The 12,195-nt window shown below is 35.5% G+C and overlaps 1 protein-coding gene and 1 long non-coding RNA gene across 4 annotated transcripts; both read left to right on the forward strand.

Moving 5' to 3' along the window:
* The first annotated feature begins 388 nt into the window (after nucleotides 1-388).
* LOC107672291 (protein NLRC5-like) lies at nucleotides 389-6,697 on the forward strand. Its single transcript, XM_016465427.1, has 12 exons — nucleotides 389-737; nucleotides 1,888-2,003; nucleotides 2,096-2,225; nucleotides 2,982-3,457; nucleotides 3,594-3,659; nucleotides 3,786-3,885; nucleotides 4,139-4,222; nucleotides 4,363-4,446; nucleotides 5,251-5,337; nucleotides 6,273-6,335; nucleotides 6,454-6,518; nucleotides 6,616-6,697. Exons 5-12 carry the CDS (start codon nucleotides 3,638-3,640, stop codon nucleotides 6,633-6,635), a joined length of 525 nt encoding a protein of 174 aa, XP_016320913.1. The 5' UTR covers nucleotides 389-737; nucleotides 1,888-2,003; nucleotides 2,096-2,225; nucleotides 2,982-3,457; nucleotides 3,594-3,637; the 3' UTR covers nucleotides 6,636-6,697.
* Nucleotides 6,698-8,451: 1,754 nt separating this feature from the next.
* On the forward strand, nucleotides 8,452-11,480 carry LOC107672292 (uncharacterized). 3 transcript variants are annotated; one of them, XR_001632305.1, is made up of 11 exons: nucleotides 8,452-8,506; nucleotides 8,586-8,673; nucleotides 8,800-8,883; nucleotides 9,003-9,107; nucleotides 9,191-9,274; nucleotides 9,752-9,835; nucleotides 9,917-9,999; nucleotides 10,123-10,206; nucleotides 10,783-10,860; nucleotides 11,003-11,250; nucleotides 11,357-11,480. It is a non-coding gene; the product is annotated as an uncharacterized LOC107672292 (long non-coding RNA). The 3 variants fall into 3 exon arrangements; XR_001632306.1 differs by having other exon boundaries at nucleotides 11,003-11,086; nucleotides 11,166-11,480; XR_001632304.1 differs by having other exon boundaries at nucleotides 11,003-11,480.
* Nucleotides 11,481-12,195: the final 715 nt, after the last annotated feature.

Here is a 12,195-nt window from a genome sequence, read left to right on the forward strand (position 1 = left end):
TCATTTGACTGTTGGCTCCCATCTGGTAAGCATCAGACATGTTTTATGTGGCTTGTCAACAACATATTCCTTTCCAAAGTCTTTCCTGTGGACTCCTGTGGTGATGATATCCCGGTGGATTTCTATTATTCATCTACATAACTGTCCATTTTCAGAAATTACTGGAATACTCTAGAATGGTGGTGTAAATAAAGGGTATTCTGTCTGCACTTTTCAGTGAGCTGGTCCACCTACATGGACTTTGGCCTGCTCCTGTCCACTCTGTCCTCTGACTATCTTTTATTTGTCTTTGTACAGCAGAATGTTCAGAAAAACACAAAAAATGTCCCTGTGCACCGTTTACTGTCCTCCAGTAACCTTGAGCAACATGTGCTAGTCGACCCCAGGGCCAGTCGCATGTTCTCTCTTCTTCAGAAGAGGGACATGGCAAATCAGACATTACAGGGCCTGTCCACCCCCCCCTTCCTCTGAGGCTACCTCTGGATCTGTCCCTCCTCCTCAGATACTTGCTGAATGAAAACCGAGCTCTTTTGAAAGAGAAGCCCTAATAACAGTAAAAGACAGGCTCATATGTGTTTTTTTTTTGTTTTTTTCAGACTTTGTTGAGATTCCAAGAAGTGCAGTGCTGCTCCTGGTTCTCACTCTGGTCAAAATAAGTTGTTGTTGTCTGGATCCTCCCTCTGCCTATAGGTTTACAGGAGCTGTTTGCAGGCTCACCTATCCCGCCGCTGTAGTCCGTAAGTATGCTCTCGTTGATTTCTGTACTATCTAGCCAGCCATTCCTTGTAAGTATTTGTTTTGATGTTAATTACTTGGCAACATATTTCATTCAAAGCATCTGAAAAGCAAATTATTGGTATAATATAACTGAAGAAAGAAAAAAGCCTAGGTTGTAGTCAATAAGCCCGAGGTTAGAAAAAATACACAGTCCATTAAATATGACCTTTTATTTTTATTGAAGTTATTTTTATTTACAGTTCACCCCCACAAAAAATCTGACATCACTCAGCCTTATATTGTGTCAAATATGTAAGTCTTTCTTTAATCTCAGGAACACAAAAGAAGGTGTTTTAAAAATTGTCCTGGTCTCTTTTTTCTGTGCTAATAAAATGAATAGAAACAGGAGCTTTCAGGTTTCACAACTGTTTATGGACTTTACAAATCGTACATTGCTACTTTTCTCATGAACATGCTAAGTTTGAGCTAGGGCAGAAGTGCATTAGACTACTTTAAACTCAAAATGACATTAAGGAATTGAGAAAAAAACAAAAAACTGTTTGCACTAGGCCTCACAGAAAAACTTGATGGCAAAAGATGAGGATTTTATTTTAATGTGACGTTAGAATTAATTTTAAACTATTTCAAGAGGCTAAAAGACCAGACAAAACTAACCTGATAAAACCCCTGTCCCCTGACTTTGTTTCCATACCCTCTTCTCACATGCAGAATAAATTATGGTATAATTTTTAGTCTTGTGAAAATAGTTAAAATTTAGTCCGTTTTTATGAGCTCATATAAAGCATAGCATATTTATGTAATACATAAAGATTGTAAAATATAAAAAGATCGCAAATGACATTAAGCCATTAGTAAGGAAGTAGCAAAAATATTCAAGTGCATAAAAATAACGACACACAAGCTGAAAAAAATGTCGATTCATGAAAAACAATAATCAAATGGAATGGAGACTAATAAAAAGCAACCTATAATAAAAATAAAAGTTCTACAAGTAAAGACTTGAGCTGGGATTCCCAAACATTGTTTCAATAAAAAAAATATATATTTTTTATGATTTAATTAATTATTTTCTTCTCATCAACCTGCAGTTCCCTGAACTTGGGAAACCCTGGAATAGTAAATAAATATTTCCCTTCCTTGACTCCTCAGTGAATGAGAAAACTACTGAACTGATACAGGTCGCTTTTCAGCATGCCAGATATCCCAGCGTAGAGGGACAGCGATCAATATATAGGCATTGGGACGGTGAAATATGGATTCCACAAGTAGGGGACTCCTGAATTTGTTTACGTTATGGGGTCCACAGCTGTGTTACATCTTGTATCTTATGACACTCTTCTTCCCACATCAACCACAGCTTAGAGATCCATAACCTTTCCATTGGAAAGAGTGAGTGAGCTGAAAGAGAATGAAGGAATAGGGATCTCTACTTCAAATGTGTCTGCTGTATTCAAAGGGACCATCAACTATGGATATGGCAGCTGGCTGTGAGTGTTTCTATTTATCACCACATATCAGGATCAGGTTTCTGCAATAGCACAGCTGTGGTTTAACCCCATGCTCTACATATGTTTTATCTTTTGTTTATATAGTATGAACTTCAAGGTTTCTTCCGGTCAGCCTGTAAAGAAATCACACACTTATATTTCAGTTACAGCATCACAATTAAGTTTTTTTTTTTTTTAAGTCAAAATGGTGAACATTTTTTAAAGTATTTGAAAGAAGGTGCTTAACTCTCTCTTTTTTTATTTTGTAATTTTCAAAAAATAAGTATTAAATACACATAAAAAAAACTATAGTCCAAAATCATAAAAAAAAGAAACACTGCCAGAATTTCTAATTGTCACAAGATTTACAGTAGCTGTCACTCAACATAAACTACCTTGTTGAGACCAAATGTTAATTTATAAATATTGTTAAGCTTCATTGCTGTTTAACTTAAACCAAATTTTTAATGAGTAAGAGCATATTTATTTGATCTGTTTAAATGTCTATTTGATCTGTTTAGGTAACAGGGTTGAACAAAACATTTAAAAAACTGAGAAAATGTAATGAGAGACTTTGTGTTGTATAAGGGTCCAAATTATGACCTTATTAAGGAATGTTACTTTTTAAATCTACATTTTTAACATGGAATTTGTGCCTCTATCGAGACAACAATGTGTACCACTTTTTTTCCACAATAGTAAAACCAATGTCAGTTTGCATCAAATTAATATTGCCATGTTCTTTCTTATATACAGACTCGACCTGAAACAGTCAGTGGATTTTGAAGTTGAGTCACAAATTGACCTGGTCATCAATCCAAAACTATGCGAATGAATCTCATTCACGCTGAAGCACTGAAATAGCCTACAGGGGAGATGTAGAAAGGGATAGATCTACTATGAGTGATCCAAGGATTAAACTCATGGGATTATTTTAAGGTTCTAGAATGATGGACAACAAAGGCCATATATTGATTTTGTCATATATTGAAATTCATATAATTTTCACATTATATGAAAATCATAATTTAAGTAGGTGCAGTATATTAAAAATATAAAGAAATATGGCTTCAGTACCATATATAAAATAATATAGGCATAATCAGGAAAATCATGCCTTGTGCATTATAGGGAATAATATTCTGCTCAGTGGCAACCGAATGACTCAAGTGGGGGCACTGCATCTGGTCGACTCAATGAATGCCTGATAAAGTTGTTGCTGTTGAAGTCAGGTAAAGGCTAACTCACTATCACTTCCATTCATTCCTTGCTTTTCACTGACATGAACAATGACTGGCTTACGTATTGCATGTGTGTTTACTTGTTTGACTGTTTAAGTCTGAAGGTATATGCTTTTCTCATCTTTAGTCTTGGAGTGGAAGATCAGTCTCTGATTAAGTTTGTGCTGGAACATGTCAATGGCAAAACTCTTAGGTAATTTCCCAGAATACAGGTGAGGTATCACAGTCGAAACAAACAATCAGAGAGTCACACGAATAATATGATTTATTCACTCAAGTCAAAAGTGAAAGTAGTTTGATGGTTAGCTTCCTCTTACAGTTGGTCTTGACGACAGGCTAAGGGAGTGCAGTTTTGAGGTGATACACTTGAAGAAGCTTGTGGAAATTTTGAACAGATGCCCTAGACTACTTACATTAGAGTGAGTATTTGAGCATAGTTATGTTACTATGTGTGTATTTTGGACATTTCTTAAATATTGAAACTCAATATTCTTTATTTTTCCTCTCAGAAAACTGCAATATCTTCTAGATTAATCTCCTTATTAATAGAGATAATGAGTACTGTAATTGTTTTCAGGGATGTGCAAACTGTACATATCTGTTTACATCTTAAAATGTGGTTTGAGGTTTCATGACTATGTAAAAAAATTGGATTGTTACTCTATTCTTTAGATTGTCTTCTAATTCACTGCACAGTCAAGGCCTTTTCTCTTTACTGGACAGCCTGGTTGAGCTGTCCACAATCCAAACTGTGAAGTAAGATTTTACAAAGATTGTTTATTTTTAAAGATTGATCTCACAGACTTAGTATCTGTTTCAACAATGCTCATTTCTTGGATATTTTTAAAACGCCATATTTGGCACATTTTTAATGCACATTTTCCTATTCCTCCGAGATTAAGAAATAATGGTCTGAGTTCTGAGCAGATTGAGTATTTTGTTGAGCACTTCATTAGCTGTCACCAACACAGAGACTTCAGGTAAGAAATGAACAAAACATCTGTTTATTTAAGATGATTTCTTCAACTTCTGGCATTTTAAAAATGTTATGTATTTCTTTATAGATTTTTGTTTTGTACCCTTGTCTCAGACCTAGACTATCAGTTTAAAAATAGAAAAATTCCACTGTAAAAATATTATAAATATTTTCAAAAAATAATATAACTAATAAAATGATAACCTAAACAAAGTGTGTAATAAACATTTCAGTATTTATTATGTGAATTGATTTACATCAGTTTTACACAAATTATGACCATCCCTCATGCATCATTTTCATCACGACTAACAGATTTTAGCAAAGAAACCATGTCTGAGAAAACAGTGATATGAAATATGAGACATATAGAATATAAAGCAAAAATCAAGGTCTGGTAAATTTGGTAAAAAGTGTAATTGTGTTTATTTTATATATATATATATATATATACTAGCTATTAAATTAGCCTTAGCAATACATATTCCATTTATTCCACCACAAAATGTTAAACAAAAAAAGATGATTTGAGATTTGTTGGAAATTACACTGAGGTAGATATGTGGGGGAAAATGACAATTCTCCTGTAAGACATGTTTATACACCGTTGTTAGTATACAAACTTGTGAGTGTGGGAAACATGTTTTAATGAGTTTATTTTCCAAAAATCTTAAGGTCCTAAGTGCCTTAAGTTGAAGAAACAACAAAGGACAGATGTAATCATGGCATTTTTTTCTGTGTTTAGTTGCTGCTTTTATACAGCACATACAATATGAGGATACTAATGTGTTTGGAATGTCTTTATTAGGATTGAAGAGCCGTGGCTGACAGGAAATGCTGTTGTCAGTCTCATTGCCAAATGCCTCAATCTGCAGCCACACATCAAAGAAAGCAGGTGCGGTTCTGAGGCAGTAACCCACAATCAACAGACACACATCTTGTGACCACTGATGAATTCATGGCTGTGTATTAACAGGTTTATAAAACAGTAAATGTTTTCAAATGTTATGACCGAGACAAAGTGATATTAATAGCATTAACATCTCACCTGTTCTTTAAAGTCACTTGAATTAACCAAAATGTGTCTCTTTATTTAATTGTGGTTGTATACCGAATGGTTTCCCATGTGGCGATGTTACTCTCATTTCATCCCAACTTACACATTCATGTTCAATGGCACGACAGATTTTAATTTACGTGTGTCCATTTGCAAATGGTCCTAATTTAATCTTAAAGGGATAGTTCACCCAAAAATGAAAATTCTGCCATTAATTACTCACCCTCATGTCGTTCCAAACCCATAAGACCTTCGTTCATCTTCGGAACACCAATTGAGATATTTTTGGTGAAATCTGAGCGTCGTGGTACTCTCGTGTATGGTGGCGGACGCTGACACGGAAGAGAAGAACTGTTGAATAAAGTCGTTATTTTTGTTTTCTTTGTGCACAAAAAGTATTCTCATAGTGTCATAAAATTACGGCTGAACCACTGATGGTACATGGACTATTTTAATGATGCCCTTACAACCTTTCAGGGCCTGGGAATGTTCAGTTGCATTGCTGTCTATGCAGAGTAAGAAAGCTCTGATTTCATCAAAAATATCTCAATTTGTGTTCCGAAGATGAACGAAGGTCTTGCGGGTTTGGAACGACATGAGGGTGAGTAAATAATGACAGAATTTTCATTTTTGGGTGAACTATTCCTTTAAGATTAAATTAAGACCATTTGCAAATAGACATATGTAAGTAAAAAGTGATTAGGTAAAACTTTTAGAAAAAAATATTGCTCTAGAAATGAAAAAAAAAAACATCTTTTACCCAATATTTGCAGGGTCAACCATGCATCCATAAACATCATTACAGAGGGCAATTCAAGTCTCAGCTCCACTTTTGTGTAAGTTTCTATATATTTTTTATGTTCATAGAATATGGAATGCTATAAATATTGTGAATAAATATAGTTTACAATATTACATATGCAAAGCTAATTTGGACCTTTTTCTTTCTGACAGAGCTCATCCTGAAAAGTTTTCACCTGCTCTGAAGTCCATCAAGTGTGTTGGTATTTTGTTTGATTGTAAGCTTGTTGTTGGTTTTGTGCTTTTATTGACTCTTATTTTTATGTGATATTCTCTGTATTTGATGTACAACACCACTTTTGTCACATTCTTTAGCTTTGATGACTGTGACATAAATGGACAGCATCTCGCTCCTCTGACACTTCCCTTTCAGAAATGCCATGCCTTGCAGGATTTAAGGTGAGTCAATGAGAGTTTATGCTTATTTTGGTCTATTAGATATTTTATTTTTCTGTATGAATTCTGCTTACTTCATTTTATGTCCAGATTCTCAGCTCAAAATGGACAGAAATGGTGCAGATTTTTTTTCTGCGGTCATTCCGTTCTTACAGAATCTCAGGAACTATACGTAAGTGTTTCATATAATTAAGAACAGATAGTCATCTTTATTTTAAATGTATGTATATTCTTTTAAAGGGGTCATATGATGCTGCTAAAAAGAACATTATTTTGTGTATTTGGTGTAATGAAATGTGTTTATGCGGTTTAAGGTTCAAAAACACACATTATTTTCCACATACTGTACATTATTGTTTCTCCTCTATGCCCCACCTTTCTGAAACGTGTCGATTTTTACAAAGCTCATCGGTCTGAAAAGCAAGGTGTGCTCTGATTGGCCAGCTATCCAGTGCGTTATGATTGGCTGAATACCTCAAGCGTGTGACTTAAATGTTACGCCCCTTACCATATTGTGATGCCCTGTCCGGCCGAAGCGACGAGACAAAAACATTAAAACCCATTATAAACGAGGCATTTGTTGCATCCAGTGGGGATATAATTACGGATTATAATGACTTATACTGTCTTTTTACGCATTGCGTTGCATCGCGCCACGAAAACATAAAACCATGTCTGCATTTGTGATCGGAGAAATGACAAACAACAAGCCCTACTCTACACTGATTTTCGTTTTCGCAACGAAACACACAGCGCCTTCACGACATGGTGGTGGCAGCAACAATAAAGTTACGCCTTCTTTCTTTGCGTGAACATTTGGGAGGCGTTATGCAAATCTTCCCACATCGTGACGTAGACATGTGGGGGCGTGTTTGAACGAAGCGTTTTAGGAGGGCGTGGACCAGTCTTAACTTTTATAAAGAATATCTCTTTGGATTTGAGACTTTAGTCTTTGCAACTTTAGGGATCTTATCTATTCACGGACAGCTTGTAACTCTCCAAAGATAAAGGACAACTTGAAATCGCATCATATGACCCCTTTAAAACATGCTTTTTACATAATGTCTAACAGTGAACATACATACATCACAGGACATTTGTGTAATTTTGCTACCACAGTGTCATTTCCACATCTCAAATAAAATATTGTGTTTAATAGCATTCTGTGATAGAAATAGCGGTGGTGAGAATTACATTTTTAACATTTTTGTGATAAAATGTCCAACTATTTTTGTTGCGGGGGCTGATTCCATAGCATCTATGGATCTTAAATACACACAGATCTTTTTTTTCATACTATTTGCATAATTTGACAAAAATAAAGCTTAATAGGAAATTAAGTATGATTAAAAAGTCTGCTCACAAGTGATATTCTCTTTATTTTCTTCATTATGTGTTTCATGTTTTTTTTTTTCCTCAAGTGCTTCACTGACACTAGTAAACAAGTACACTAACTTTTGAGAAAAACATGGAATGTTTTTTTTTTACATGGAATATTTTGACTTTTTTAGTCTTGATTTGAAAGGTGCCGATGAGGATGTGTTGGAAAAGATTGCTGAAGCATTACCAAACTCTTTCTCGTTATCCTTTTGTCCAAGTAAAGTTTAACTTTGCACTGAAAAAGTGGTCCTTACCAGGAATAATTATGTGTAATTTCATTCTGTCAGCTTATTTACCTTTTCCTTCCCATATGTTTCAACATTTCCCTTTGCCTTTGGTTTTCCAGTTTGTCCCAGCTTGTTTTAGGTGACCGTGGAGCTGCAGTACTTGGGAGAGCACTTCAAATTGTGCCAAATCTAAAGTCGATCAAGTAAGTGTCTGATTTTCTTCATTATTTCTCAGTGCAGCAGAGTGCAACATTGCTGATTGGCCGATATCTTTTTGTCCAGTCTGTACCAGTGCTCTGGTTAGACAGCAGCTCGAGGGCGTGACCTGGTCAGAGGTCTGGTGCAGGTGCATCTTGCTGGCAGAGATACGGTAACGTGTTGTAGTCTCAGCTTTTCAAACACTGCACTCTTGAATTTAAGAAATGTGGCTAGTTTGTAATGCATTCACAGTCATTGACAGAATATGCTATATTCAATGCTATATTCTCAATGATAGACTGGACTCTGTGGTACTTGATGAGGAGGGTATAACCATCCTAGCTCAAGGCTTCAGCCATTTGGCCTCACTTAGAAGGCTCAGGTAAGGCTTTTAAGGCTGAAATGTTCATTGTAGATTTTGCAAACACTCGATAAGCTGGTGTACTCACCCGAGAGCCCATCCTGTATTTAATTTTTACTTTGATTGGTTATTCTCCTCAGCTTGAACAACATTAGAGTGGTGACATCAGAGACGTTTGTGAATGGCACTGGCATACTTTGTCTTCTGACCTCTTTTAAGGGTTTTAGACTGATGGAAGAGATTGAGTAAGTATTGTGGTCATTAAAAAGCACATGCACACACATGCTAAGGGTTTGGAAATATGTGAACATTTTTATGCTGTTTACAGGTTGGAAAGTTGGCGAATGGGAGATGGTGGTTCTTATGAGCTTGTGAAATACATTAATTCGTGGACTGAACTAGTAAAACTAAGGTATGGCAACTGCATTGAGCATGAGAATAAATGTATTCCTTACCTGAATAGTGCTTGAGCACAATTTATAAGGCTTATGATAGAATACCCTCTAGTGGAGACATGGTGGAAATATATTATGCCAAGTTGTCAATGTTTATTTAATATATACAAAATAGTTTGGGGTCAGTAAGATTTTTTTTTTTTGTAAGAAATGTGGAAGCTGTCATCACAGAAATAAATTACACGTTAATATATTACCATAGAGGACAGTTATTTTAAATTGTAATAATATTTTACAATATCACTGTTTTTACTGAATTTTTGATCAAATGAATGCAGCCTTGGTGAGCGTAGGAGAGTTCTTTCAAAAACATTAGAAAGACATACTGACCCCATACTTTTGCACGGTAGTGTTATTGCCTAGATTTGTTACTGCAGTAACATCATCTGAATCATTGCATCATTATTCATTTTCCTTGATTAACCTTTTTGCAGTCTGTCATACAACAATGTGACTGACCAGGCTGGAGAGAAGCTACTGGTGGCACTATCCCACTGCAGAGTTCTTCAGAAACTACAGTAAATAATTTCTTTTATTTAATGTGTGATATTACTTGCAAAATCAGTAGCTGACCATTCTTCATCATTTTGTTTTCACAGGCTATCCAAAAACCGGCTTGGTCAGGCATGTGCTGCTAAACTAGCTCAAGTCCTTCCGTTACTGCCCCAACTTTCAGAACTCAGTAAGTCCTGTGTACAGTATTGTGGTCTTCACAGTGAATAATTACAGAATTAATTTTAGATGAAACTATTGCTTTGAAAAGATGTCACTGACAGGGAATACATTTTTTTTTGTTTTTATTTAGTTTGTCAGAGAATCAGTTTGGCCCACATGGATCCTTGGCTCTTTGTGAAGGTCTGATGAGCATGAAGGCACTAAAAATACTACAGTAAGACACTAAATACATTACAGAACCACATATACTGTATGAAGTGTAATGTATGGATTTGTTACATCACATGCACTATACCGTTCAAAAGTTTGGGGTCAGTATGTTTAAAAAAAAAAAAAGATATTCATACTTTTATTCAGCAAGGATGCATTAACTTGATAGCATAAAAATGACAGTAAAAACATTCATATGTTATTGTGAAATTTCTATTCATCAAAGAATCTTGAAAAGTATATATTAAGGTTTCCAAAAAAAAAAAAGCAACAGAACTGTTTTCAACATTGATAATAATAATAAATGTTTCTTAAACACCAAATCAGCATATTAGAATGATTTCTGAAGGATAATGTGACACTGAAGATTAATGGCTGCTGAAAATTCAGCTTTGTTATCACAGGAATAAATTGCATTTGAAAATATATTAAAATAGAAAACAGCTATTTTAAATTGTAATTATATTTCACAATAATAATGCTTTATTGTATTTTTGTTTAAATAAATGCAGCCTTAGTTGAGCATAAGAGACGTATTTAGAAAACATACTGTAAACCAGTGTTACTACTTGTCTCTCAGTTTGACTTCGATTGGGAGTTCAGATCTGGTTGGTGTGGCCTCATCCCTCAAACACTGTTCATCCATAGAGGACATCAGGTGGGATAAGACATTTCAGACTTCTTTTAATGCTGCAGTTGGACTGATGAATGCATGGACCCAGACATTGCATTGTCCCGGTCCCTGTGTTTGTGTGTGTTTGCAAAGCAGCCATTAGTTTATGATTTCATGTCTTCATCAGCTTGTCATGGAATGGATGTGGTGACAGCCTGGCATGGACACTGGCTGAGATTTTACCCCTATGTGCGAATCTGAAAAGACTTAAGTACTTGAGTGCTTGCTGTGAAGGTTTAGCTATAAGTGCAATTACAAAATGCTGATGTCATTAAAACTAATGATTGCAGCCTGGAAGCCAATAATGTAACTACAGCAGGAGCCACAGTGATAGCCAAATGCCTCCTTATCATGCCCCTCCATTGAGGTAATAAGGTATGACTAGCACATACACTCTTGATCAGAAAATTTGTGATTAATACAAATAGTAGAACTGCTTGAGATGCACATAAAAACCAGAGCTTCTCTTCATTTAACACAGACTCTGGAGGAACCCAGTCTGATCTGAAAGATCAGAGACTGAATTTTTCATCAGTTTAATCACTTATGTTTATATTTTTTTTTATTTCCTTTTTTATATTGTAAATAATATTGTTGTAGTACTATTTGTCACGGTTGCACTACTGAGTGGAGTGCGGAGCAAGGAACGGAGGGAGACGAGGAGTACAATTCAGAGAATTTTAATTATAACAAGGAAAACTCACATAGCACATGTAGACATAAACAATAACGGACGCTGACCTAAAAACAGGGAACACTATTTAAACATATGACAAGACGAGGGGATGACTAGACACACCTGGGATCAATGGAAATAAACGGGGAACACCTGGAATTAAATCAACATAATCAGGACAGGAACAGGAAACTAACCAAATATGGGCATACACACTGGGACACAGGGAGCACATGGGGGACAAAACACAACACAAGCCTGACACTATTACTATTAGTTATTTAATCGGGGAACACATTACCTCATTAGAGCAATTCATTACACCAAACAACACAGTTTCCAGGTGTTCAGGGACTTGAATCATTTAATGTAAATCTAATGGTAACAGTAGGCTCTGGTCAATAAAGAGAAAGAGTAGGTAACACACGCTATGGCATAAAAAATAAAAAAGATCAATTGGATTACCTTTACAAGAGGTTTACATTTTCTGTGGATTTTCTAAATTGTAAGAATAAGAAACAATAAAAAACTAATTAGCACAGGCAGCTCTCTTGTAAAGTTCAGTACAGTCATGCTCTTTGCTTATGCACTGACATAAGAGCCCAGACCTCCATTTAGGGGCATTCATGCACTGATCAACCCTG

The sequence above is a fragment of the Sinocyclocheilus anshuiensis genome, unplaced genomic scaffold, assembly GCF_001515605.1.
Source record: "Sinocyclocheilus anshuiensis isolate Anshui unplaced genomic scaffold, SAMN03320099.WGS_v1.1 scaffold997, whole genome shotgun sequence".
NCBI lineage: Eukaryota > Metazoa > Chordata > Actinopteri > Cypriniformes > Cyprinidae > Sinocyclocheilus > Sinocyclocheilus anshuiensis.

Bases quoted from the DNA above. Each gene is read 5' to 3' on its own strand.
- LOC107672291 (XM_016465427.1), top strand. From the start codon at position 3,638: ATGTCAATGGCAAAACTCTTAG. The intron at 6,336-6,453 runs GTAAGTTTCTAT...TCTTTCTGACAG, and splicing joins AGTCTCAGCTCCACTTTTGT to AGCTCATCCTGAAAAGTTTT. The intron at 6,519-6,615 runs GTAAGCTTGTTG...CACATTCTTTAG, and splicing joins TGTTGGTATTTTGTTTGATT to CTTTGATGACTGTGACATAA.